General features: G+C 46.8%; 1 protein-coding gene across 8 annotated transcripts in view; it reads left to right on the plus strand.

Moving 5' to 3' along the window:
* ALDH3A2 (aldehyde dehydrogenase 3 family member A2) overlaps nt 1–22,831 on the plus strand; it is a 325,020-nt gene extending 302,189 nt beyond the window's left edge. For all 8 annotated transcript variants that reach the window (XM_069226358.1, XM_069226364.1, XM_069226365.1 and 5 more), the window contains one exon: nt 19,734–22,831. Coding sequence is in view for 2 of the 8 variants with exons in the window: in XM_069226364.1 (XP_069082465.1) it covers nt 19,734–19,742 (9 nt within the window). In the remaining 6 variants the exon portion in view is untranslated. The remainder of the gene's footprint in view (nt 1–19,733) is intronic.
* The last annotated feature ends 5,109 nt before the right edge of the window (nt 22,832–27,940 follow it).

The following is a 27,940-nucleotide window of genomic DNA, read 5'->3' on the forward strand; positions in this document are numbered from 1 at the left end:
AACCAAAATCCAAAGTCCAAAATATCAATAGTATATCCAGGAGGACATCAGAGACCAAAAGTCAAAAAAGAGATAAAAAATCAAGTTGACCTTCAACTGTGGGTAGGTAGTGAAATACTTAGCTACTGTATGTCACTGCACAAACACAAGTCCTATCCTCACCGCTGATCACCAATGTTAGAAATGGGGTTTTTGGTTGGCAGTTAGGTTGCCCTCTGTCCAAGCAAGAACCCTCACTCTAGTCAGGGTAAGTCACACACAATCCAAAATCAGCCTGTGCTCACCCTCCGGTAGCTTGGCACGAGCAGTCAGGCTTAACTTAGAAGGCAATGTGTAAAGCATTTGTGCAATAAATCATACAACACCATAGTATAACACCACAAAAATACACCACACAGTGTTTAGAAAAATATAGAATATTTATCTGGGTACTTGTAGGTCAAAACGATCAAAGTTGCAATACGAATTTGTGAAGATATCACTGAAAAGTGATATTAAGTGTCTTTAAGTCTTTTAAAAAGCAATAAAGTGTCTTTCAAGCACAGAGTACCTGGTTTCTGGTGGGAAATCTCCTCAGAGGGCCACAGGAGAAGAGATGCGTGGAAAAAGGGGTGTGTGCGTCGATTTCTCCTCAGCACACACAGACTTGCGTCGTTCTTTTCCACGCGGGGAAGTCGGGCGTCGTTTTCCGGCGCGCAGACAGTCTCTTTTTGTGGATCGCGGGGATTACCAGATGTCCCGGGTCTGTGCGTGGATTCTCCTGCTTGTTTTCCGGCTGCGCGTCGTTCTGCGGGGCTGCGCGTCGAAGTTTCGATCTCACGGTAGGCGTCGCGTCGACTTCTCCTTGGAAGTCGGGCGGCGTTGTCCTTGCGAGGCCGTGCGTCGAAATTTTGGTCTCACGGCAGGCGTCGCGTCGATTTCTCCTTGGAAGTCGGGCGGCGTTGTCCTTGCGAGGCCGTGCGTCAAAGTTTCGCACTCACGGTAGGCGTCGCGTCGATTTCTCCTTGGAAGTCGGGCGGCTTTGTCCTTGCGAGGTTGTGCGTCGAAGTCTCGATCGTCCCGAGGGCGTCGCGTTGATCAGCGTCGGGGTGCGGCGTTTTTCTCGCCGCGAAACAAGCTGTGCGTCGAAATTTTCGGCGCACGGAGCGTCCACGTGAAAGGCAGAAGTCTTTTTGGTCCTGAGACTTCAAGGAACAGGAGGCAAGCTCTATCCAAGCCCTTGGAGAGCACTTTCACAGCCAGACAAGAGTTCAGCAAGGCAGCAGGGCAACAGCAAGACAGCAGTCCTTTGGAGAAAGCAGACAGGTGAGTCCTTTGAGCAGCCAGGCAGTTCTTCTTGGCAGGATGTAGTTTCTGGTTCCGGTTTCTTCTCCAGCAAGTGTCTGATGAGGTAGGGCAGAGGCCCTGTTTTATACTAAGTTGTGCCTTTGAAGTGGGGGTGATTTCAAAGAGTCTCTAAGAAATGCACCAAGTTCCCTTTCAGCTCAATCCTGTCTGCCAGAGTCCCAGTAGGGGGTGTGGCAGTCCTTTGTGTGAGGGCAGGCCCTCCACCCTCCCAGCCCAGGAAGACCCATTCAAAATGCAGGTGTATGCAAGTGAGGCTGAGTACCCTGTGTTTGGGGTGTGTCTGAGTGAATGCACAAGGAGCTGTCAACTAAACCTAGCCAGACGTGGATTGAAGGGCACAACAAGTTTTTAGTGCAAAGAAATGCTAACTTTCTAAAAGTGGCATTTCTAGAATAGTAATATTAAATCCGACTTCACCAGTCAGCAGGATTTTATATTACCATTCTGGCCATACTAAATATGACCTTCCTGCTCCTTTCAGATCAGCAGCTGCCACTTCAACAGTGTATGAGGGCAGCCCCAATGTTAGCCTATGAAGGGAGCAGGCCTCACAGTAGTGTAAAAACGATTTTAGGAGTTTTACACTACCAGGACATATAACTACACAGGTACATGTCCTGCCTTTTACCTACACAGCACCCTGCTCTAGGGGTTACCTAGGGCACACATTAGGGATGACTTATATGTAGAAAAAGGGGAGTTCTAGGCTTGGCAAGTACTTTTAAATGCCAAGTCGAAGTGGCAGTGAAACTGCACACACAGGCCTTGCAATGGCAGGCCTGAGACAAGGTTAAGGGGCTACTGAGGTGGGTGGCACAACCAGTGCTGCAGGCCCACTAGTAGCATTTAATCTACATGCCCTAGGCACATGTAGTGCACTCTAATAGGGACTTACAGGTAAATTAAATAGTCAATCATGGATAAACCAATCAATAGTACAATTTACACAGAGAGCATATGCACTTTAGCACTGGTTAGCAGTGGTAAAGTGCTCAGAGGTCAAAAGCCAACAACAACAGGTCAGAAAAAATAGGAGGAAGGAGGCAAAAAGTTTGGGGATGTCCCTGTCCAAAAAGCCAGGTCCAACAATGTCTAATATCCTTCCATACATTTTACGAACTTTGACTGTAATGAATCCCACCTGCACTGTGACTCCTGGGCAGAAGGTTTTTACATTCAAGGAAGCAGTACTGTTTACAGGAGGAATACCGGGTTGTATTTTAAACCATGTGCTTTCATCTAAGGCATTTATTGTCGGATTTACGAGGCAGCAGAACACAGTTTAACAAAAGGATGGGCTGCATGCTTCTTGATGAAGGCATTAATTAGCATATTTAATCAAATGATAAGACGTAAACAAAGAGGAAATTAAACGAACAATCCTACACAGTTAAGGCCAAGCATCAGAACAGGGTGCAATTCTTGTACTGCAAACACGTGCAAACACATCTAAGTAAACAAGTCCAAGGTGAAATGCAGCTGACTAAGTCAACGGGAAGCAGCTGTAGAAAGCCGTGCAAATCAAAGTCCACTATGTCTCATCGGGAGGTGAAAGTGTTGAGCAAAAACAGTTGGGGTGAGCTGTACTGAGAGCGGTTAGTAGAAGTCTCTTTCAAAGAGAAGGGTTTTCAGCTCGTACTTGAGAGATAAATTGGTGTGAAAGCTCAGAGGTAGACAGTTACTTATTATGGTAACACTTCCTTAGAAGGATTAAGCAATGGTGCAGTCTCTCTCAAATGTTGGCTGTTCTAGAACCAGTTTTTCAGTGATGCATGATGGTCTGTTGCCACCAGATTTCTTTAGCTGCCAGCCAGGTATTGTGGGGTGGATGTGTACTGGGCTTTGTGAACGATGCAAGCTGTTTTGTACATTGTTCTGGGCTCCATGGGAGACAATCGAAGCCAAAGTACTGTCTTTGAGATATGGTAAACACTTTTCGTCCCAGAGACGAATCGTTGCAGTGTGTAGTACTTCTTTTAATGGGGGAAAGATGCACTTTAGGAAGACAGGCAAGGAAAGAGTTTTTATAGTCGATCCTTGATGGCACAATGATTGAGCTAAAGTCTTGAGATCCTGCTTCTGATTGTAGTGACCGTTCATCCAAAGCGTACACAATTGAAAGCGTGCAGTCTCAAGAATGACTCCTAGACGTTTGTGACCGTAAATGATGGTAGGTTTACAATTGATGATGCAGTATGAGTGATTCATAGGCAGTGATGAACAAAATGGGAAGTCAGTTTGTTTTAAGAAGGATTTTGTTTTATATTGTCAGTACTCATCCGTTCTTGAACAGAATTCAGGGTCTAAACTCGGTGGGAGATGTTATTTTAAGAGGAAATCTTTTGACAAATGTCCACCATCCAGATATTGATGTAAAAGGTTCCCAGAGTTTTCTTTAGTACAGTTCCCAGTGGCTCGATCTAAAAGTCAAAGAGGGTAGGGGCCAGAATGTTTCTCTGATGAACCTCTTGTGGTGAGGCAACTGGTCATGAGAGACAAGTCTATTTTAGGTCTGGCATTAGCCAAAACCTTTTGATTTTACTAATGAATGCATGATTGATCTATTGAATGTATGATATTGATATATCCATTAGTTTGATCTCCAGTATCATCTGCTGACAGCTTCAGTATTGGCTTCACACATTCTGGTTTGGTGGCGTGCAAAGTTTTGGCAAAATGATGGCCTTCCCTGAAGCCACACCATATTTTCTTTAATTTCTTTTCATATCCTGCCCTTCACACCATTTCTCCAATGCAGTGACCTGGGAGCAGTATTGCATCTTCCCCTAACATTTTACTCTCCCTGTGAAACTGCCCATCCGTTTAGCTTTTATGTCTATCATTAGCCGAAGTGCCACCTAGTGGCATGCTTAAAACTAGTTTATGATATTCCACAAAGTTACATAACTTTTTTGTGCATATCGTAGAACACTGGTAATTCAGCTTTTACAGCCAAGGACTTCACTATAAATATAAAAATTGTGTAGGATGTTTGAGACATGTACACTACTTTCTAGACTCCTCTGTGGCACAATATGTAAAAAAAGAAAAAGTCTGTAATTTATACCAGTATCACTCAAGTCTACAGTCAAATGTTAAAGGCTTTACTTCACTGTCAAAGTGTGCTTTCAAATGAATATCATTACTATTGGGTGAAATTGGATTGTTGAGGGGAGGTGTGAACCTTTCTCAGGCAGTAGCCACAGTCCTTAGGCTGAACCACAAAAGTCACCAAGTTAACGTGTGCTTAATCCTCTGGTAGCTTGCCACAAAAAATAACCTTGCTTAACTTTGAGGCAATATGTAAACTATGTTCGAGGCATGTGTGACTGTAGATACATGCTGTGCATACTCTTGCTGCCTAGTGTTGGGCCCAGGTATGTGCAGGTTGTTTTCCTTCAAAGTCTTTTGAGTCACGAGGTACCGTGAATCCTCCTTTATGCACATGGTCATTGACTCCATTGTTAGATTGTTTTCTTTCCGTCTTCGGGTTTGGAGGTGTGTTGAAGTTTGATACCATCACTGTGCTCTTTTCAATTCACAAGGGTTCCTTCCCTCCATTGGTATTGTAATCAAGTGTGTCTCCCTTTCTTTCTTTCCTCATCTCGGGCCGACGTGTGCGACTTTGCTCAAGCGAAGTTCGGGTCAACTGTGGCCCCCACCAAGGCCTTGCCGTTCAGGGCCTACTTCCATCTCTTATTCACGTCTTTAAACTGTGCCTCGATGGTGATGGAACAGATGCCATTTTGCTATTGTCCTCGCTGCCACGCAAAGTATCCTCGCACCAATTATCAGGTCTGTGAAATGTCTCTTTCACTTAAGAATAATGAGATTGCTTGTTACGCTTGCCACTCCTTCTGCTCCAAGGAGATCCTTAAAGACCGTTGGGCTTGGTGTCTTAAGATGTCGTGTAGAAGTGGAGATAACACATTGAAGTCCTTTTGCCAGCTCAGCAGGTAGCGAGTACAGTACCCCCTCCCCACTGCTCTCGAGCAGAGCAGCACTCTGCCAAGAGACATCCAGCCACTCTGGAATGCCAGAATCAAGCCACCGGGCCACCACTGTATTCCAGCCATGGTCGGCACGGACAGTCATCTTCAGATGTACTGCGTAGTTCCTGCTTGGCGCGAAGAAATTAGTGAGATTGGTTGCCTCTGTGCCGAACACACCTGCACCGGCTCAACCTTTGGCTCTGACTGCTTCCACCTTAGAGCCGGCCTGACCATTGGCGCTGAAACCCTAGGCGGCGTCCAGCAAGACCGACCTCTGCTCTGGCACTGTGGAATCGATTCTCCACAAACTACAGCAGGCAATCAGTGCCTTGCAAAGACACTTGGTCAGCCATCCCCACATTGGCCGGATCATTGCTCGCCCTTTGTTGTCTGCAGCAGCTCAACCGTCTAAAAGTCAGCTGTCCTTCAAGGAGGCTTTGGACAGTCCAATCCCACCAAAGCAGGGCAAACATGTGGATAAGGCTACTAGCCCCTGACCCTTCAAACATACACCACTCCACCCTCCTCCTCAACCTTCACTTTCCCCACCTACTTCTCTATGGGATCCCCTTGACATTACACCTCAGTGGTCATCTCAATATGACACAGGTGGTCATGGAGGGACACGATTAACAAACCTTCGTAGGATGACCCATGGGCTTCCCATGATGCAGACCCAATGGGGGGATACAGACCCTGACTTACAATCCTACCCATGCCTTCCCGACGGGCGATTCCACGACCTATCAGAAATGTATTGGTAGGGTTGTCTCCTTTCATAATGTGGCTCTTCACACACAGCCTTTGAAGGAGGACTTCCTCTTTCAATCAATCAATCAGTCATAGTATTTATAAAGCGCGCTATGTACCCGTCAGGGTTTCGAGGCGCTGAGGGGGAGGGGGGGGGGGGAGCGCTGCTGGTTTAGCGGTCGAAGAGCCAGGTCTTGAGGAGCCTTCTGAATGCGAGGAGGTCCTGGGTCTGGCGAAGAGATGTGGGGAGAGAGTTCCAGGTCTTGGCGGCGAGGAAGGAGAAGGATCTGCCGCCGGATGTCTTGCGCTGGATTCGGGGTACGATGGCGAGGGCGAGGTTGGCGGATCGGAGTTGACGTGTTGGAGTGTAGAAGTTGAGTCTGGTGTTGAGGTAGGAGGGTCCGGTGTTGTGAAGTGCCTTGTGAGCGTGGGTCAGGAGTTTGAAGGTGATCCTCTTGTCTACCGGGAGCCAGTGGAGTTCCTTTAGGTGAGGGGAGATGTGACTTCGGCGGGGTATGTTGAGGATCAGTCGGGCGGAGGCATTTTGGATACGTTGGAGGCGTTTGATGTCTTTGGTTGGGATGCCTGTGTAGAGTGCGTTGCCGTAGTCAAGTCTGCTGCTGACGAGGGCCTGGGTCACCGTCTTTCTGGTTTCTGTTGGAATCCACTTGAAGATTCTGCGGAGCATTCGAAGGGTGTTGAAACAGGAGGAGGAGACGGCGCTGACCTGTTTGGACATGGTGAGGGCGGAGTCCAGGATGAAGCCGAGGTTTCTTGCGTGGCTGGCAGGGGTGGGTGGGGGTCCGAGGACGGAGGGCCACCATGAGTCGTTCCAGGCCGAGGGAGTGCGTTCGAGGATGAGGACTTCCGTCTTGTCGGAGTTGAGTTTCAGGCGACTGTTGTTCATCCAATCGGCGATGGATTTTAGTCCCTCGTGGAGGTTTGTTTTGGCGGTGAGCGGGTCTTTGGTCAGGGAGAGGACGAGCTGGGTATCGTCGGCGTAGGAGATGATGCTGAGATGATGTTGGCGGGCCAGTTGAGTGAGGGGGGCCATGTAGACGTTGAACAACGTGGGGCTGAGGGAGGATCCTTGGGGGACGCCGCAGATGAGGTTGGTGGCTTTGGAGCGGAAAGGGGAGAGACGGACTCTCTGCGTTCTGTCGGAGAGGAAGGATGAGATCCAGTGGAGGGCTTTATCTTGGATGCCGGCTTCCTGGAGGCGGGTCAGTAGGGTGCGGTGGCAGACGGTGTCAAAAGCGGCTGATAGGTCGAGGAGGATGAGGGCTGAGGTTTCGCCGTTGTCCATTTGATGTCTGATGTCATCTGTGGCGGCGAGGAGGGCGGTCTCAGTGCTGTGGTTTCGTCTGAATCCGGATTGTGAGGGGTCCAGGATGGAATTGTCCTCGAGGAAGTGGGTGAGCTGAGTGTTGACGATCTTCTCGATGACTTTCGCTGGAAAAGGGAGGAGAGAGATCGGACGGAAGTTTTTGAGGTCGTTGGGGTCAGCCTTGGGTTTTTTGAGGAGGGGTTGGATTTCTGCGTGTTTCCAGCTGTCCGGGAAGGTGGCAGAAGTGAAGGAGAGGTTGATGATCTTGCGGAGTTCGGGGGCGATGGTGGCGTTGGCTGAGTTGAAAACATGATGGGGGCAGGGGTCCGTGGGGGAGCCTGAGTGGATGGTGTTCATGGTTGCTATGGTTTCTGCCTCGTCCACGTGGGTCCAGGCGGTGAGGCGGCAGTCGCGGGAGGAGACGTCGGGGGTGGGGTCTGGCGGTGGACCGGTGATGAAGCTGTCGTGGATGGTGGTGATTTTCTGGTGGAAGAAGGTGGAGAGGTCGTCGCAGAGTTTCTGGGAGGGCGGGATGTCGTTGGAGTTGGCTTTCGGATTGGAGAGTTCCTTCACGATGCCGAAGAGTTCTTTGCAGTCGTGGGCGTTGTTGTTGATGCGTTCGGTGAAGTGGGCGCGCTTGGCGGTGCGGATCCGTTGGTGGTGTTCGCGGTTGGCGTTTTTGAGGGCGGCGAGGTTGTCGGGTGTGCGTTCTTGGATCCATTTCTTTTTGAGCTTCTGGCAGTTGCTTTTGGAGGTGGTGAGATCGTCTGTGAACCAGGCTGGTTTTTTCTTTCCTTGGATGGTGGTGGGTTTCTTGAGAGGGGCAAGGGTGTTGGCGCAGTCGAGGATCCATTGATGGAGGTTGTTGGCGGCTGTGCTCGGGTCGATTGCGTCGGGTGGAAGGTTGTTGATGAGGGTGCTGGTCAGTTGTTCTTGGCTGACTTTGCCCCAGCGGCGGTGGGGAGGTAGCTGGATGCGGTGTTGCTCTGTGGTTTTCTTATAGGTGAAATGGACACAGTGATGGTCAGTCCAGTGGAGTTCGGAGGTGTGGCTGAAGGAAATGTGGTTACTAGAGGTGAAGAGGGGGTCAAGGGTGTGACCGGCGATGTGGGTATGTGTGTTGACTAGCTGGCGGAGACCGAGGTTGAGGAGGTTGGAGGTCAGTGACGCGGTGTTGACGTCGTTGGCATTTTCCAGATGGTAGTTCAGATCTCCCAGGAGGATGTAATCCGGGGAAGCGAGGGCGTGGGTGCTTGCAAGGTCGGCGATGGTGTCGTTGAAGGGGGCTCTTGGTCCTGGAGGGCGGTAAATGAGGGTTCCTCTGAGGGTCGTGTTGGGGTCCGTGTGGATCTGGAAGTGGAGGTGTTCGGCTGTCCTGAGGGTGTCGTCTGAGTGGGTGTGGATTTTGAGGGTAGCTTTGTGAGCGATGGCTATTCCGCCGCCGATTCCGTTGGTTCGATCTCTTCTGGTGATTTTGTAGCCGTCCGGTATGGCGATGGCGATGTCCGGAGACGAGGAGTCGTTCCACCAGGTTTCGGTCAGGAAAGCCACGTCAGGAGCAGTGGTGTCGAGCAAATCCCAGAGCTCGATGGCGTGTTTTCGTGCGGAGCGGGTGTTGATGAGGATGCAGTTCAGGTGGTTGGGGTTGGATGTTTTCGTAGTTGGATTGGTCGTTCTGATGCAGGAGAAGTTGCAGGTACGGCAGGAAAAAGGTCCTTTAGTGTGCTTCGGGGATGCCCGGTAGCATTCAGTGGAGGGGCCGGGGTTGAAGGCGCGGAGTTCGTTGATCGAGTAGCGGATGCGGGGGGCGCGAGGGCCAGGGGGTGTGGCGCTGGCCGCGGTCCAGGCGCGGACGGGCGCAGATGGGCTTGCCTCTGGCGCGCCTCCGGCGCGGACGCGCAGCGCCAGCCATTAAGAAGGGAGGGGGGAGGGGGGAGGGAGGAGCAGCTGGGAGGCGGGAGGGAGCGGCAAATGGGGGCGCGAGGGGGGCGGGGCCGCAGGGAGGCAGCGGCAGGGAACGGGGAGCGCACAAGGGGCAAAACACTGAAAACAAGCAAAATACAAGTAGTTACAATAAGAAAAGCACACAATCAGAAAAACAATAATGGCACAATATACGATCGGGGAGACAGCAATCAGGGGGGCACAAAGGGGGCAGAAGCGCCGGCGGCGAGGCGCTGGAAAAAGCGAAAAAAACAAAAAACACTTACGGGGCGGCGGAAAGCGGCACACGGGTCAAGTGAAGCTAGTCAGAGCCCACTAGACCCCAGGGATGAGGCGCAGGAGGATGCCTGCGGGTGGAGGAGGGCCTCGAACACGCAAACAGCAGCGTGGTCAGGGGACAGAGGCAGGAGGCAGCAGGTTGGTGCTGCGGTCGTGGGGGGCGAGCTCAGGACCTGAAACAGGTCAGAGGTCGCTCACTCGCGACGCGCAGCGCCAGCCATTAAGAAGGGAGGGGGGAGGGAGGAGCAGCTGGGAGGCGGGAGGGAGTGGCAAATGGGGGCGCGAGGGGGGCGGGCCGCAGGGAGGCAGCGGCAGGGAACGGGGAGCGCACAAGGGGCAAAACACTGAAAACGAGCAAAATACAAGCAGTTACAATAAGAAAAGCACACAATCAGAAAAACAATAATGGCACAATATACGATCGGGGAGACAGCAATCAGGGGGGCACAAAGGGGGCAGAAGCGCCGGCGGCGAGGCGCTGGAAAAAGCGAAAAAAACGAAAAACACTTACGGGACGGCGGAAAGCGGCACACGGGTCAAGTGAAGCTAGTCAGAGCCCACTAGACCCCAGGGATGAGGCGCAGGAGGATGCCTGCGGGTGGAGGAGGGCCTCGAACACGCAAACAGCAGCGTGGTCAGGGGACAGAGGCAGGAGGCAGCAGGTTGGTGCTGCGGTCGTGGGGGGCGAGCTCAGGACCTGAACCCCTCCCCCCCCTTAATACCTTCCCAAGCTCAAATGCATGCTCTGCCACACAAATTACATCTTTCAAGACCCCATTCGTGCTAGGGTCATAACTCCCAGGGTGGACAAAAGTACAAGGCCTCCACTGCTGACCCCATTCACCTCTGTGGGCAGCTTCCACCTGGCTAACTCGTTGTCATTACAGCCTGCAATAGAGACAACTGTCAGGCTACTGGTGATTCCCCTCCACCGTAAAATGAGAGTAAGCATATAGACACTGCGGGGAAGAGTTTAGCCACGCAATCAGCCAAACCATTATCCTCTGTGCATTAGATTATGTGGACACAGCCACCAGAGGAGTGAACTATAGGCTCCTCCTGTGCAGGAATGCCTTTCTCCATATTTCCAGCTTCAAGCTTGAGGTCCAGCAGAACGCATCTTCACATGCCGTTTGATGGTCATCATCCATTTATTACACAAGTAGACCAAACTTTAGAGAGAATTTAAATGGTATGGAGACAGAAAAGACTATCGGTGCACTTCGAACACCTGCACCTTGCGGCTCCTTTCATTGTACACATTTCTGTGGAGGTTCAAAGACCACCTCTCCTGATGCTTCCACATCCTTCTAATGTGCATAGGTCCAGCAGCCATGCCCCAGAGGCTAATTCAGGGGATCCTACAGAGGCAACAATTCAAAAGGCTGAGGTAAAGGTTTCTTCCCCAAAAGAGCTGCAGCTACCACTAAAACCTGACTTGCCTCTGTGAACCAACCCCCTCCCTGATTACACAACACCTGTTGGGGGCATTTTCAGTGGATCTTGCCTATTTGCCAAAATGTCACCTTTGACCAGTGGGTGTTGTACATTATCTGACATGGTTATTGCATAGAGCTCATTTCCACACCTCCCACTATAGCACATCGCAAACACAAACTCCCCAGAACACCAAAGGCTACTCAGGGAAGAGGTCAAAGCACTACCTTTCAAGGGGGCTATAGAACCTGTACTCCCTCATTACCAGGGCACAGGAGTATACTCTCTGTACTTCCTAATTCCCAAAAAGGGAACCCATTCTGGACCGCATGCCCCTCAATTAATGCATCCTCTCAAAAAACGTTCATGTGGTTACTCTTCAAGATGTTATTCTGCTTCTGCAACAAGGCGTCTTCACACGCCTTTTTCCACATACTGATACACCTGGTTCATCAACAATATCTCAGGTTTGTGGGTAGCGTGGAAGGCATTACTAGTTCAAATTGCTCCTATTTGGGGTCACCACTGCACCCTGTGTGTTCTTCAAGTGTCATGCGGTTGTGGGTGCTTCTCTACACAGATAGGACATTGATTTTTTTCCCCCTGCCTGTAGAACTGACTAACTAAAAGTACCAACCTCCAGCAGTGCTGCAAACACACTTGGATTACCATAAACTTCCAACACAGACTGGGGTTTACCATCAGTGCCATCAATACCACCCACAACCCCTTCAGATCCAAACCTACCTAGGTGCAATTCTCAATTAAGTATTTGGCATGGCCTATCCAAACCCAGCCAGGATTAATTTCTTTCAAGCAAGAACCCCTCTTTTCCATCCAGACCGTCCGGTCTCAGTCAGGACAGTCATGCGTATTCTTGGCATGATAGCCTCCTTCATTGCTATAGTACACTATGCCAGGCTACACATGCATCTGTTGCAGGAGAGCTTAGCGCAACAGTGGTCTCCAGTGGAGGGTCATTGGGACAATCTAGTGGTAACCGGCTGCCATACTTGTCGCTCTCTGGGGTGGTGAAACAACATCAGTCTGTTGCATGGACGGCCTGTGCTAGATACAGTTTCACAGAAGACAATTAGAAAGGATGCCTCCCTTCTGGGATGGGGTGTGCACTTACAGGGTCTGACTGTCCAAGGTCAGTGGGAGCCCAAACACCAGGGCCTCCGCATCAGTTACCTGAACTTCTAGCGGTTCACCTAGCGTGCAAGTCATTCCTACCTCACTTGACGGGCAAGGTTGTTCTCATTTCGTTGGCCAATATGGTCCCCATGTATTATCTTCATGAACAAGGCAGCACCAGGTCTCCCCAACTCTTGCAGGTAGCCCAGCGCATTTAGAGGTGGGTTCTCCACCACGAAGTCCATCTTGTAGCGGAGTACCTTCTGGGAACAGATAATGAGTTTGCCAACCTCTTTAGCAGGATGTAATAGCAAGTCCTTGTTTGAGCCCCTCCACTCCTGTCCCCTTCAGTACCGTTCTTGGAAGGTGTAATTTCTAGTTGCCATTTCGTCACTCAGACATGTTAGTGAGCTACAGGCACTAACTTTAGAAGAACCTTTTTTCCAAATTCATAGGGGTTAGGGTTGTCCTTCCCACCAGCCCCAGTGCTCTCCCTACTGTATCCTCCCTGTTCTACCTTAATCCATTTAACTCCCTGTTTTTACCCACAACCTGACTCAGTTGTGGAATGAGCTCTCCATACTTTGAATGTGAAATTAGTTTTTGGGTACTATATTTATAGAACTAAACCATTTGGAAGCACACAATAATGATTTGCTGCTTTCCCCAAACCGCGTAAAGGGAAGAATCTGTTCACATCAGGCATTGCAAGATGGACTGCGAAATGCATCTAGACATGCTATGCTAAAGTTAAAAGAACGTTGCCCTTGCCCCCTAGAGCCCACTCCACTTGAAAGGCTATAGAGGCCTTCCTAGGAAACATTCCAGTAGCTGACATATGCAAAGCAGCTACTTGATCCACACCACACACTTTTACAAAACATTACTGTGTGAATGTACTAGCACTCCAACAAGCCAGTGTTGGCCACGCAGCACTCGGTACACTTTTCCAATATACTGTAAAACCCACAGGCTAGTCACCAGTTCTGGGAGGACTGCTTTACAGTGTATACACAGCACATGTATCTACAGCCACATATGCTTCGAATTAAAAATGTTTATTAGCCTATAAGCATCTGTTTGTGGCATGTATTTCTGTAGATCCACGTGCATAACAAACAATGCCTCTTCAAGGAGTAACTTTAGATTCGGTTTTCTTTGAACAAGATTTGTAGAGAATATCAGCTCCACCCCATTAAATGCAATTAATAGCAAAATGACAATTAGCAGATCTTAACAGTTAACAAAGTTCCTTGGGGCTGTTTTGGTGTTGATAAAGGATCTGAAACGGTCACCTTTGTGCTGAAGAATGTTTGCTGTAAAGAGATCTTGCTGCCCTAAGACAAGCAAGGTTGGAGGTGAAAGCAATTATCGTAATTTCTTCATCAATTTCAGGGATTTTCTTTTCTCAAATACATTCTAACTGAGCCTTAGGTTTAGGTCTTTTCTTTTTGCTGTTGAGTGGAGCTTGATCATCCATTAGATTTGAAAGACAGCCAACATGCTGAGTGGTGAAGTTGTTAATGTCAACGTTGGGTTTAATTTGAAGAAGCTGATTCTATCTGCTTGTGGCAGAAGTGTTGGGGACTATGGCCCTCATTCTGACCCTGGCGGTCTTTGACCGCCAGGGCGGAGGACCGCGGGAGCACCGCCGACAAGCCGGCGGTGCTTCAATGGGGATTCCGACCGCGGCGGTAAAGCCGCGGTCGGACCGGCACCACTGGCGGGGTCCCGCCAGTGTACCGCGGCCCCATTGAATCCTCCGCGGCGGCGCAGCTTGCTGCACCGCCGCGGGGATTCTGACCCCCCCTACCGCCATCCAGATCCCGGCGGTCGGACCGCCGAGATCCGGATGGCGGTAGGGGGGGGTCGCGGGGCCCCTGGGGGCCCCTGCAGTGCCCATGCCACTGGCATGGGCATTGCAGGGGCCCCCGTAAGAGGGCCCCTACATGTATTTCACTGTCTGCTGCGCAGACAGTGAAATACGCGACGGGTGCAACTGCACCCGTCGCACAGCTTCCACTCCGCCGGCTCGATTCCGAGCCGGCTTCATCGTGGAAGCCTCTTTCCCGCTGGGCTGGCTGGCGGTCTGAAGGAGACCGCCCGCCAGCCCAGCGGGAAAGTCAGAATTACCGCCGCGGTCTTTCGACCGCGGAACGGTAACCTGACGGCGGGACTTTGGCGGGCGGCCTCCGCCGCCCGCCAAGGTCAGAATGAGGGCCTATATTTTTTGTTTGGGTAAATAGGTTAGCTTCTTTTTGGGTTTGCCTGTGATTATGGTGTATGAGAGGAGAAAATGATAAAGGTATCAGAGGATAATCAGACCAATTCACACCTATGGGGTGTTCTGCGATGAGAAGTCCCTTCTTAGATTTAACCAGGTACAGAGTGAAGCCTATGTTATAGGTAGATTTAAGGGTGTGTTAGGTTAGGTAATTTCCAGAGCTGAATGTGGAAAGATCAACTGCTGTTTCATCAGGATTGTTCCAGTGAAGATTAAAGTCTCTAAGAAGGATGACGCAGTCACAACAAATTGGTTGGTTTGTCATGAGCTCCATGCATTCCTCTGTAAATACGTCATTGTCACCAGGACAGTGAAAATGTATGCTTAGTCTGATAGAGGAATGTTGCTTTGGGTGAAGCTCTAGAGTTAGACACTTGAAAGATGAAAATAAATTGTTGGGTATCTCTTTACTTTGAAGAACATGTCTGTAAATTATCGCTGGTGGTGTAATTCAGATGAAGCATAAGATTCATGATATTGTGTGAAGTGTCTCTGAACCCGGTTTGTGCAAGTACTAGTAAATCAAGATTGTGGTTTGTGTAGCATCAGCTACTTCTGGTTTGTACTTCAATGCTGAGCTAATAGTTGTGATGAACAGAATTTCTAGGCGTTCCGTCTGGACCACAAGGATGCTCAGTTTCCCCTTGACTTTGCTGAGAAATGTTGACATTTGGTTCTGTGTGACAAGATAGTTGGTATTGTGCTTTGTGAAAGGATAATCATAGGGGCCAAATTGGCAGCAGGTGCAGTGGCCAGATAGATTTGTGATGTAGTCATCCAGCAGACCATGAATATCTTTCTGTGTGCAGTATGGCTGGATCCTATCTGTACATGGTTGCTTTGTGATAATGTGTGTCACAAATGCTCTTTTGCAGGTGGGGAGAAGAAGAGTTCCCCGGACCAGGAAACAATGAGCTGAAGTGAGATCATGAATGGTCAAGTAGAGAAATCTTTAAGTTAAATCAGTGAATGTAGTAAGATAAATGCTGGAAGAACAGAAAGGAGATAGGCTGTTGTTTCGGGAAGGGGTCATCTGGAAACCAGGAAAACCTGCCAAACTTAGACATTTTTTTTAAACTAGACACTTGGGAAGTCCAAGTGGTGTACCTTGTAAGGATCCCACAACGTTTTGTAATCAAAGAACCATGCAGACCTTAGGCTTTGCCTGAAATCACATTTTTTTCCTCACATTTTGTTGAAGAAAAGCTCTGAATCTGGGCTGATCCACAAAATTTCTACCACCTAGTGTTCTCACTCTTTTCCTGATAAAAACAGTACCCAATTTGTGTGGTTGGGTGTGACTAGAGCGTATCAGACCAGGGACCATGCCAAGTCAATATGGTCTTCATATGGTCCCAGTGTCCTCTATGTTGGTGAACACCCTCATGCAGTGAGTTTATTGGGGTAAGGCAGCCTCCTGGGGAATGGAGAGACTAGCCCAAACTGGGACAACGAGCCACAGCAGAAGGTTTAGTTGAGTTTTCCCTCGCCTTCTCTGAGTGATCTTCCTTAAGTGGCAAGTAACTCAAGTAGAGTGTCTGCAAGTTGAGGTCTGAGCCCGCCAACTATCCATTCAGAAGCGGTGTTATAGATCATGGCCTGAGCTGACCTTGCCATTGACTAAGTTGGTGGCACATTCCATCAGTGAATTCCAGTCAGCATCAGTGTGGTCTGGAGCACTGACATCCTTTCACAGCCCCACAGATAAGGGACTGTTTACTTGTAATTGCTTTCTAATTTCCCTAGTGGTTGCCCTTCTTTTTCTGCCACTGACATTTGTGATATTGCATGAAGTAGCATGCTCGTCGCCAAAATAGGAATATCGAGCTCATTTCCAGCACTTCATGTAGAAGAGGCTGTCCAGCTGAAATACGATGCAGGCAAGTTATAGGCGCGATTCTTAAAAAAAAAAAAAAAAAAAAAGACAAGTGTATGCGGGTTTTGTCACGGTGCAGAACAGTGTATGTGAGGCCTGAAGGCAAATGTTTCAAATAAGCAGCTTATCTTTCCAGGTGAAGAAGAGGTTTTAAAAAGGCAGCTTAAATGCTGAGTTGGAGTAGCAGGCAGGAGATTTACTCCTACTCAGCCTGTATGCTACTGGTACCACGCAATCGACGTGTTGGAAAATCTGATGGATGATCTCTAATTCCTCTTTTACTGATAGTCACAGTTATTGTTAAAGCAATAACTCCTGTGTACTTTATCCTTCTGACCTCTCAGACATGTAACCCAAGATATAGCTCTGCTTTTGGGTGGAGGATAAAGGACTAGAATTGGAGGATGCTGAGTGACAACACTCATTAAATTGTCTGTCCACTCACACTAACATTTTGATCTAAGTGCATTAAATCTTCTGCAGAACAGAATTGCAGCACATGCCACTGGTGTAGCTGAAAAAGTAACAATACAGAACTTATTGATTGAACATTATATTTTGTAATGTGTTTTGATTTTCTTTCAATCGTGAACCCGACCTGAAGGTATTGGAGCTCTTTACATAAGCACCAGTTACGTTACACAAGTGCACACTGATTTTTAGGTTTCGTCTGCAAAGCGCTATGCTTGCAAAATCTCTTGTGTTAAGGGCAAAAATCTTAAAAGTGGTTTAGAACCTGCTCATTACCTATCTGTACTTACAATTCGTTTAAATCAACATCGCTCTAATCGCCATGTTTCTGATTCATCAGCACGTCATCATGTTGTCATCTTTCACTTTGCAAGTCTTCCTGTAGCTGCTTTGCTTGCCTGTCCCTGCTGCGATGCTTGGCCCAAATACAGCTTCCGCACACTAGCCAGTGTCCTTTCACTGGCTGAGCACTTGGAAGGTACTTTTTTTTTATTTGTAAGCTAGCACTCCATATGAGTGTACCTGCAGGCTGTTGCCTTCCTTCCCGGTGTTTTTTTTCACATCCTTCTTTTTCTTTAAACTCACCTGACAACATCCAGTCTCATGTCACTAAGGCCTTCATTACGAGTTTGGTGGTCCGGACCACCGGTACGACCGCCACATAGCAAACCTTGTGGTCCGACAGCCAGGGAGCTGTCATATCTGCCTGGATCCCGGTGGTCTCGCTGTGGCAGAGATCCTGATCCGCCAGGGCAGCACTGCAAGACCTCGTTCTCTGCCAGCCTTTTCATGGCAGTAACACCGCCTTTAAAAGGCTGATGCAGAACAGGTACAGGGGGCCCCTTCACTGCCCATGCACTTGGCATGGACAGTGCAGGGCCCCCCTGCCCAGCGCTGTTGCAGACCGGGAACATTGCGATGGTGCTGGTGCATCCTTCTGGCTACAGCATTGCCGTCAGCCCGATTACGAGCCGGAGATAATGCTGTAGCCTGTTTCCCGCTAGGCTAGCGGGCTGTAACATAGGTTTCTGCCTACCCACCTAGCGTGAAACTCTTATTGACTCTGGCAAGGAGGTTGCCTTGTAGGTGGCAGCCACCTGTTCGGGAGTTTGGCTGACGGAGTTTTCCATCCACCAAACTCTTAATGATTCCCTTAATGTATTTATTTAAAAAAACAAACACAAAATGGAGTAAAAGATCAAAATGTATTAGCTCGCTTCCAATCGAACAAACATTCAGTTAATTGGATAAAGAGCCTCGTGCATTTCAGAAAGTAGGGGAGGGACGGCAGGAGATACTTGAAATGACAGAGCGCATGCTCATTTTTTATTAATCAAGGGATTTCCGCCTAGCAGAATTACCCTCGGATACAGACATCTTAGTTTTGCTGCAAGCACAGAATATACCATGCATTAAGCTTTGGGCATACTCTGCTCTGCAGACCTGGGCAGCGACCTAACTCTCTCGGAATCTGTCACGTTTTCAATAATGCATAGGCGTCAAGCCAGTTTTAGGTATATCAGAGTTCCTGTCAGCATGTCAAATATTTAACTGTCATCTAACTTTGTAACCAAAGAACAGCTGATAACATCTCACTAAAAGACCAGAATGCCCAGCAGAGTTTTGTACAATTGCATGCCTTGCACAGTTTTCCCTTGTATGTTAAAGTGGCCGCTTTGCTAATCTTTTGTCCAAGGGCCCTTTGTAATACTGTTTATCTTCTGCCCACTGTGTGTGGATGCTGTTAATAGAAAAAGCCCGTATCATCTCACAGCTCACAATGAGCAGCGGGGATGTATAGATGTGGACAGACAAGTCACATCAAGACACTTTGGGGGTTATTACAACTTTGGAGGAGGTGTTAATCCGTCCCAAAAGTGACGGTAAAGCGACGGATATACCACCAGCCGTATTACGAGTCCATTATATCCTATGGAACTCGTAATACGGCTGGTGGTATATCCGTCACATTTGGGACGGATTAACACCTCCTCCAAAGTTGTAATAACCCCCTTTATGCTTTATATCTACAATGATCTATTTTAAATACACGTGAATAACCTGAAAAGATTTGTAACTGTGTTCTAATATAAGTAGGGTGGCCAGTTATAGAAACCCAAAACCGGGACAATTCACTGACATAGGAGAACTACAGTAATTCATCAACTAAGACGCACAGAATGATAGCGCGCATCAACCTCGAAAAATAGATGGTGCACTAAGGAAATTAATGAAGTACAATTTTTAAACTACCACACCAGTTAAATTGCTTTCTGAGAACAGCTGCTAACTAGTCCTGCGTTGTAACATATAAAAACGTGCCTCCCTCGATTTTCAGTCGACCCTCCGAAAACTGGGACATGGGACAAATTTGCTGAAATCTGCAAGGACAGCTGGTGGAAAACCGGAATTGTTCCGGCAAACCTGGGGCGCCTGGTCACCCTACATATACAGAAGATTTTTGTTTAACAGTTATATTCAAATGCATTGCAACACGGTTTTTGTATTAAAAAAACATTGACAAACCCAAGAGATTTCGCCTAGGCGAAACCTATTGGCTTTGCCAGTGCTTGTTGTATTTTCAAGCATGCGAGATTGTGATTCGCCCAGTATCACAGGATGTTGAGCTGACACCGGGACGCTAACCCTGTTCAAGTCGGCAGCTCTGGACGTTCCGCCACATTTATACTACTATAAGTCTATGCGAAAGGAGTCATTCATACCTTATCGGAAATCTATTTCTTTGTCGCGCTTCACCTATGTCCTTGTTCCAAGTAATTTGTGTTGTGCATTTAAAAGCAGGAGTCTTACCGTGGTCTTCTAATAAATGTAGCGTGATTCAACAGCCTTCATTTTCCATTATTTTTACGATTTTCTCTCTTTCTACAGGTGGCGTAGTCTGACTAGGAAGGACCGAAACCTAACTTGAGAAACCCGAAGGACCCCCTTATTTCTCTCTTCATAATTGTATCATCTGCTCTGCGTTTTTAATCATATCTTTTTTTAGTTTATCCCGAATAGGAATGATTTGAACCTAAAAGTAACCAAATATACAACCAATTTTTATGCACGTTTATATTCCAGCCTTACTCTTAGTTTAATACGAAAGTGAGTAATACTGCAGCAGAGTACTAGATATCCATTGATGGACCTGGCTGCATAGATTTTTATCATGTACCCACTGCAGCGTACAGGATCATTTTAGGTCTGGTGTAGGGACAGCTTTAGCTGTATCTCAAGCACAATGTTTTCCAAAAAATCCAAAATAAAACACACTTATTTTTGTATACCTGGAGGGCCTTTCAGACAACTCTTTCCATCCATTAGTCTGTTCAAGTGTCATTCACAATTTGTTTGTGTCCACCACAGCATACAGTATAGGGCAGTGTGTCACACACATCAGCTCTCGGCTTTCCGACTGTGAGTGATGGATGATAGGGTTTTGCTTGTGTAAATGTGCATATCTGCTTGAAAATAGTCCATTTTGGTGCCAGGCCTAGAGGTCCAATTTTTACTTTAATTTCCGCTCTAATTTCACGTTTTTTAATTATTTTTTGTGTGATGATTACTTGTTTAATCATGTTGCTGTAAACACATGCACACCATCCTCAGATGAATGCATTTTTAAATTGTTAGTGTTCGAACACATTTAATTCCCATTGCATATGCTTTCAAAAATGAAGTATAAGGGTGCAGCCTTCGAAGGACAGACCAGTTGGGTTTGCCAGGGCTTCTTTGTAGAGACATTATACCTTTTTAAATTAGTACTTCACTTTATATTTGTTCATTATTGAGCAGAATATGAATTCACAAAAGAACCAGTACAGTAAGTGACATTTCCGTTACCCTAATGACACATGAGGTCAGTTTAAAGTCTCGGTATTTTTGCGAGTTGACTACAAGTCATTGAGTTAGCTGCACAGTTGCTGGGATATTGTAGAGGCATTGAGCAAACATGACGTGTGGACCCGAGAAACAACCCGTTTTCAGTCATTTGTTGCCTAAAGAATTACCCGTTTGCTGCAGACATCGGGTGAGGCTTATGTCCCGTGTTTTTAATGAAACCTCTGTCCATAATGACTTTACTTATTGTTTTATACCACTTGTCACTAAAGGTGGTGGCGTTTAATCCCATAGAGCTGCAGAAAATGTCTTACCCCTATGGAAAGTAACCCGCTTGAGCAGTGATGAGACCTACTGGTTGAAACGTGAGATTGTCTCATGAACCTGCATCTGTTCTATGAGAAACATTTTTTTCTGGTTTCTCTAGAGGCAATCAAACTTTCATTTATCAGTGCTGTTGAGTTAACCGTGTGTGGCAATCATATTTACCGTTTAGGCCATTTATAAAGTTCTCTTCTTACCAATATTTCCAGGGAGCTCTATTTTTATCAACACATGCTTCTTCAGGCATACAGGTGGCAGAACATTCTCAGCAGTAGATTTGATCACCTTCAGATGAATGCATTTTCCATATTTTTCCCTTGAATGTCATTTGTATCCAGTACGTTTTATAAGCTCACTTTGTAGTAATAATGCTGACTTAGACTAATATTTAACCAGTGTCAGAATTTTCGAATATCTTCTGACTTTCTTCGGAATGAGGGCTTTGTCTTTGAGCACTGTTGCATTGCTTGATCCTTTGTAGATGAACTCGAGCCTCAGGTTCTCGGTTTCAAGAGGGTTAATAGAAAGCTTGGTACTCTGACGCAAAGGGCAATGTCATAATTTGGCTGATACCTCTCGGTATGAGGTGGGACTTTATTTCCAGACAGGGATGCCTTGCCAATGCATGTTTAGCAAGATGGGTTTTGTGTAATTACCAAATTTTGTTTTTGTTATGTAAATATACCTGGCTACGTTGCCTGTGGATGTCCCACATCTAACACAGAAGAGAAATCTTAGGTTCTCTGGTAACTTAAAAATCACCGTCTTTGAGGTCTTCAAAAAGCTACTGTGAAGGGGAAGAAAAGAAAACTACAGGTTTAAATATGCACGTGGTTGGATCCCCTATTTAAACCAAGCAGAAGGTCTGCCTTTTCAACAGAAACAAAATGAATCTCTTCAGCAACCCAATTTTGCCAAAACCGGAGTGAGTCGATTGAAGAAAACTGGGAATGATGGAGTTTACTAAACCAATCAAATGCTGCAGAGAAATGTAATGGAGGAGGGCTCCATATACGCTAGAAGAACAAAAATATTGAGCTGACATACTACCAAATCATCACAAGACCTATAAGCTAGTAATACTGAGCCTATTATAGAAACAAGCGGAGTATGCAATACACAGCATGTGCCTTTTTCTTGAAAATGTGTAAAAAAGGACGTAACTGACCATACTAGTGTTATAAATGTCAGGATTACTAAGTCTGTTCAAGAAGGAGTAGTCTTAATTGATTTAAGTCCTAGAGAAAGCTGAGAAAGAAAGGGATAAATATCTCTGTTGAAAATATTGCACTTTTCAGTTCGGTGGCTCTGTTTGAAATTGGTATGGACACACTGACCTTTCTTGCATGATTATTTACTCTAGATAGCATTCAATCGATTAGCTGCGTTTTGTGAAACTCAGGAAATTAGGGAACTAACACTTTTTTTTTTTAAGAGTGGGTCTTGTGTGATGCTGTAGGTATGGCCCCACAAAGACTACTGGCATTAACACGAGTTTAATGAGAAGACCGTACATTACCATTCTGTCTGAGCACATTCTGTAGTGGGTGTGCACTATATAAAACTGGTAATGAGTTTCTAAAAATATGTGAATAGATTAAGCCCCATCAATGTTAATGTTCTAATCTACATTGGGCTCTGGTAAAACTGTACTGCTTAAAAATAACTGTCAAACGTTGTGCTTATTTTTTATGTAATTAACATAGGAAGAAGGAAGTTTTATGTATCTGTCCATGTATAGATTTAAAAAGAAATCTGCTCTACATTTTGAAATTTGTATAACACATTTCTAAAAATCAATAAAATATGCATTGCTTACATCACTCTTTCAAGTTTAGGTTATGCATTTTTTTTTTTTTTTAATAGATATCGCCAATCAAACATGGTATTGCATCGTTGCCAAGCTTCAGACTTAAAAACCGTCACAGTTCTTCTTTTTTCCAGTGTAGAACCTGTGGTCCAGCTGCATTATTCAAAGATATTTGCAAATAGGCTGACTTTGTATTTTGAATTAGGCACTTCAGGTTGAAAGAAACGAAAGGTCAGTTAATTGCAAAGTAGTGTCTCACCTGGACAACCCTGTTTTTTTTTATTTGAAATTGTGCATGGCATGTGTACAGTCATAATGGGTGCCTGAGCAACAGATTTCAAACTTTCAGTGAAAAAGTGTATACAAAGAGAACAGAAAACACATTAAGCTACTATGAGATTTACATCTCATATGGGAAAGTGTATAACTTTATAGAATGGAAAACCCTTAGTATTTCTCTCAAAACTAAATACTGTGTTTGTGGTATCGGTGCACACACACAGGCATATTTAACATATGATGACTGTTAGACTTTTCATCCTTGGCGTGGTCTCCCTTAACTTTTTGCCTCTGTTCCCCAGGTTGTTGATGGGAGCTGGACTCTGATTTTATTGTTTTTGTTACTCTGGGCACTTTACCACTGCTAACCAGTGCTAAAGTGCAAGTGCTCCTGTTTAAAATGTGTACGTAATTGATTCTCCATGATTGGCATATTTGTTTTACTGTTAAGTCCCTAGTAAAGTGCACTAGAGGTGCCCAGGGCCTGTAAATCAAATGTTACTAGTGGGCCTGCAGCACTGGTTGTGCCACCCACGCAAGTAACCCTGTAATCATGTCTCACACCTGCCACTGCAGTGTCTGTGTGTGTATTTTTACACTGTAAATTCGACTTGGCAAGTGTACCCACTTGCCAGGCCTAATCCTTCCCTTTTCTTACATGTAAGGCACCCCTAAGGTAGGCCCTAGGTAGCCCCAAGGGCAGGGTGCAGTGTATGGATAAGGTAGGACATATAGTAATGTGGTTTATATGTCCTGACAGTGAAATACTGCCAACTTCTTTTTTCACTATTGCAAGGCCTGTCTCTCTCATAGGATAACATGGGGGCTACCTTTAAATATGATTAAAGTGTAGAGTCCCCTAGAGAGTAGATGGACATGTGGAGTTTGGGGTCCCTGAACTCACAATTTAAAAATACATCTTTTAGTAAAGTTGATTTTAAGACTGTGCGATTGAAAATGCCACTTTTAGAAAGTGAGCATTTTCTTGCTTAAACCATTCCGTGACTCTGCCGTGTTTGTGGATTCCCTGTCTGGGTCAGTTTGACAGTTGGGTTGTTTTTCACCTCACACCAGACAGTGACACAAAGGGGGCTGGGGTGTAACCTGCATTTCCTGATTAGCCATCTCTGCTAGGAGGGAGGGGTGGAGTGGTCACTCTCATCTGAAAGGACTGTGCCTGCCTCTGACAATGCCGGCTCCAACCCCCTGCTGTGTGTCTGATGACTTGCCTGGGCAAGGCAGGATTTCACAAGTAGGTGTGAGTCCCCTTTGAAGAAAGGTGACTTCAAAGACTAAAATGGGTATAAGAAGGGCACCCAAATCTACAGACTTGAGAAACACTTCTGGAACCAAGAGGAACCTCTGCCTGGAGAAGAGCTGATAGCTGAGGAAGAAGTGCTGCCCTGCCTGTGATTGTGCTTTGTGGAGCTTTCCTGCAGTGCTGCTTCTGCCAGAGTAAGAGGGCAAAGACTGGACTTTGTGTGCCTTCCATCTTGTGAAGAAATCTCCAAGGGCTTGATTTAGAGCTTGCCTCCTGTTGTTTGAAGTCTCAGGGACAGCAAAGACTTCTCTCTGCCAGCACCTGGAGTCTCTGGAGAGACTTCTGCCCCGACAAGTGGTGCCCTATCCAGTCCCTGGGCCCTTGAAAGGAAAGCTGGTGGAATCCAAGGAAATCGACTTCGGACCGACGCCACTGCTGAATCCGGTAACGCCGCCGGCACCTGACGCCGTGACCTTCGCTGGAACGCAACGCTCTTCGAAGGCCCGATGCTGCATTAGCCCCGCTGAAGTCCGCGACTCCGTGGAAGTCGCCGCACCACGTCGTGACCGACGCCGCTCGAAGTGCACGGATTCAACGTTTCGCACAGACGCTGCGATTCCCGACTTCTCGCATCGGCTTGTTTTCACTCTTCACCAAAGGTACTGTACTTGGGGGTCTACACGACTCCGTGACCGGCGCCGCTGGTGTCGGCTTGTTGGGACAACGCCGTGTTAACATCTCCTCGAAGCATTTTTGTTTCTAAGCGCTATTTTTGAGTTTAATCTCTAAAAATTCATAACTTGACTTGTGTATGTCGGATTTTTGTCGTTTTGGTCTTGTTTTGTTTAGATAAATATTTCCTATTTTTCTAAACCGGTGTTGTGTCATTTTGTAGTGTTTTCATTAAGTTACTGTGTGTGTTAGTACAAATACTTTACACCTAGCACTCTGAGATTAAGCCTACTGCTCTGCCAAGCTACCAAAGGGGTAAGCAGGGGTTAGCTGAGGGTGATTCTCTTTTACCCTGACTAGAGTGACGGTCCTTGCTTGAACAGGGGGTAACCTGACTGTCAACCAAAGACCCCGTTTCTAACAATGACAATTTTATCAAGGGAGATAGAAGATCTAAATATTATATTTTTAAATAAAATAAGAACAAATTGACTTGCGTGCTAGTTTAATAATCTCAAGCGCTTCACAATAGTTTTTTTTAAAACTATATAAATGGGCGTTTCAAGGGTCGATGAAACTATTTAATTGGAGCTAATTAAACTGTGAGTGAAAATGTGTTGGTTTTGCTGGTAAACATATGTATCCAACACACATCCAGTCTACGGATTCTACAGTGGATGATGCGCCTGCAATGAAAGATTATAAAAACGAGAAAACAGTGAGGGTTACTCTTTCTTGCTGTCTTGAAGTCATTGACGTTTCCTCTTGCCCTCCTCAGGTGCTATCCAAGAGGTACACGCTAAAACAGTGGAGTTTCGACACAAGGGCAAGACCATCTGGTGGTCTCAGTTTCCAAGTACAATGGCACAGGCTTTGAGATCTAGGATGCACCACAGTAGTAAACGGTGTACAGGACAGAGTAGCATTTATATGGTTTGCAGTAGACTACCCCATCAAACCGCACATGGCCTGGGCAAGCGCCGAACAGGTGCGAGGAGGAAGTACTGCAATGGCCCTCTTGCGCAAAGACGTTGCGTTTGTTATTCCTTATGAGTAGCCGCGCGTTGGAGGAATGTATCCCTACGGACTGATAACCTCAAAAAAGGACACTACCTTGACACGATGTTTGGGTGCAAGATCTTTGCAGGAGGCAAATAAAGTTCTTCCTCCAAGTGACAGTGACATTCCCATCGGGTTAATCAGTACAGATTATCTGTTTATTTAACTACACGTGGAAAGAAAACTTCAGCATGCAATTCGATAACAAAGCAGGAATCAACCAATCACAAAGAAGTAGAGATGCGCCAGAAAGAATGTAAGAAGAGCAAGTGCTAATCCCCGTCCGTTTTTGTTTCTATTGCAGAAATCGCGGAACTCCTAATCCTGCCTTTACTCTTTATTGACCCATGAGATGTAAGCTTCTCACTTTGTATATGGCGTGCCAACAGCTCTATCTATTGGATGAAAAGTTATTAACAGGGACTACACGCCTACCTGTCTTCTCATTCTGACTTGAGTAAAAACAGAACGAGTCTTGCTCACCTAGCAATAGTCAATCTGTGTTTGTCGAAATACTCTCATGCAGTGGCATCACGAAACTTGAGGGGAACCACCTTGCACTGTACATGGAGGGCCCCCCTCGGGATTCACACAGGAGCCCTTAAGCTAGAATACTCTGCAGATGAGGCCTCCTGCCTCCCCCCTCCCCCCCCCCCCCACCCTGGAGGCTTTCCATCTAGGTCTAAAACAAATGCCTTATTTAAAGGGAATTTTTTTTTGTTCAGTTGTATTCGTAGCTGTGAGCTATCTGCAATGGAAGGAACGAATAGACATTATGGCTTTCATTACAACCCTGGCAGTCTTAAGACTGCTAGGGTCGCGGTGGGGTGGTCAGACCACTGCCAATGCGGCAGTCCAATTGCTACATTACGTCTGTGGCGGCAGCACCGCCGTCGGACTGCACTATTGCCAGTTTTCCACAATAGGAGGTGCTGGCGGTCCAAATCCGCCAAGGCAGCGCTGCAAGCAGCACCTCCCTGGGGATTATGATCCCCCTCTCTGCCAGCGATTACATGGCAGTAACCCCTCCATGTAAAGGCTGGTGAAGATGGGGTGCCCCAGGGGGACCCCTCCACTGCCTATGCACTTGGCATGGGCAGTGCAGGCCCCCCCTGGCTAGCCAGCTTTGCAGACGGTGAATTTTGCGACAGGTGCTGGTGCACACAAGGTACTACAGCATTGCCGCTTGCTCTACTATGAGCCAGCTACAATGATGTAGTGTGCTACCCGCTGGGCCAGCGGGCGGAAACTCTCGGGTGGAGATGAGGCATTGCTAGTTGGCCTGAGAAACCCAGGTTAGTCTGACAGGTGTCATATGGTGTGGGATTGTACTCTGTACCCTACAATTCAGGTGATTCTGCCGTCCAAATCCAGTAGTCTCATTAGGATAATAAGAACCTACACGACACTACCAGAGTTATCATACCATTATCATATTTCCCCAGAAAATTGCTGGGCACAAAGATCTCTGCAGCATTCTTAACCCTGTAAGATAAAATGCAGTCTTTTTATGACCAATCAAGTAAACTAGAGTGGATTTGCTGTCACATTTACCTTTTTGCAATTTTCTTACAGCAGATTAAAAAAGAATTGTAAAAGTTGACTGCAAGACTCAGCTTTTCATGATTCCACCTCTATGACTTCACTCCTTCTCTGCCATACCTTGACCCCCCATTTAATGGGTTTCCTGGAGTAATTTGTTTTCAGTGTCAGCACTGCTTAAAATGATTAACACTTTTAAACTCACATAAGAGAAAACTGCTGTCGGTCATGTCTATCTCCCATTAGTGCAGAGTAATTGACCTACAGCAATAAAGCACCCATCACCAAAATGAACAAGCTGCTAGA

The sequence above is a fragment of the Pleurodeles waltl genome, chromosome 3_1 (assembly GCF_031143425.1).
Source record: "Pleurodeles waltl isolate 20211129_DDA chromosome 3_1, aPleWal1.hap1.20221129, whole genome shotgun sequence".
In the NCBI taxonomy this organism is placed as follows: Eukaryota; Metazoa; Chordata; class Amphibia; order Caudata; family Salamandridae; genus Pleurodeles; species Pleurodeles waltl.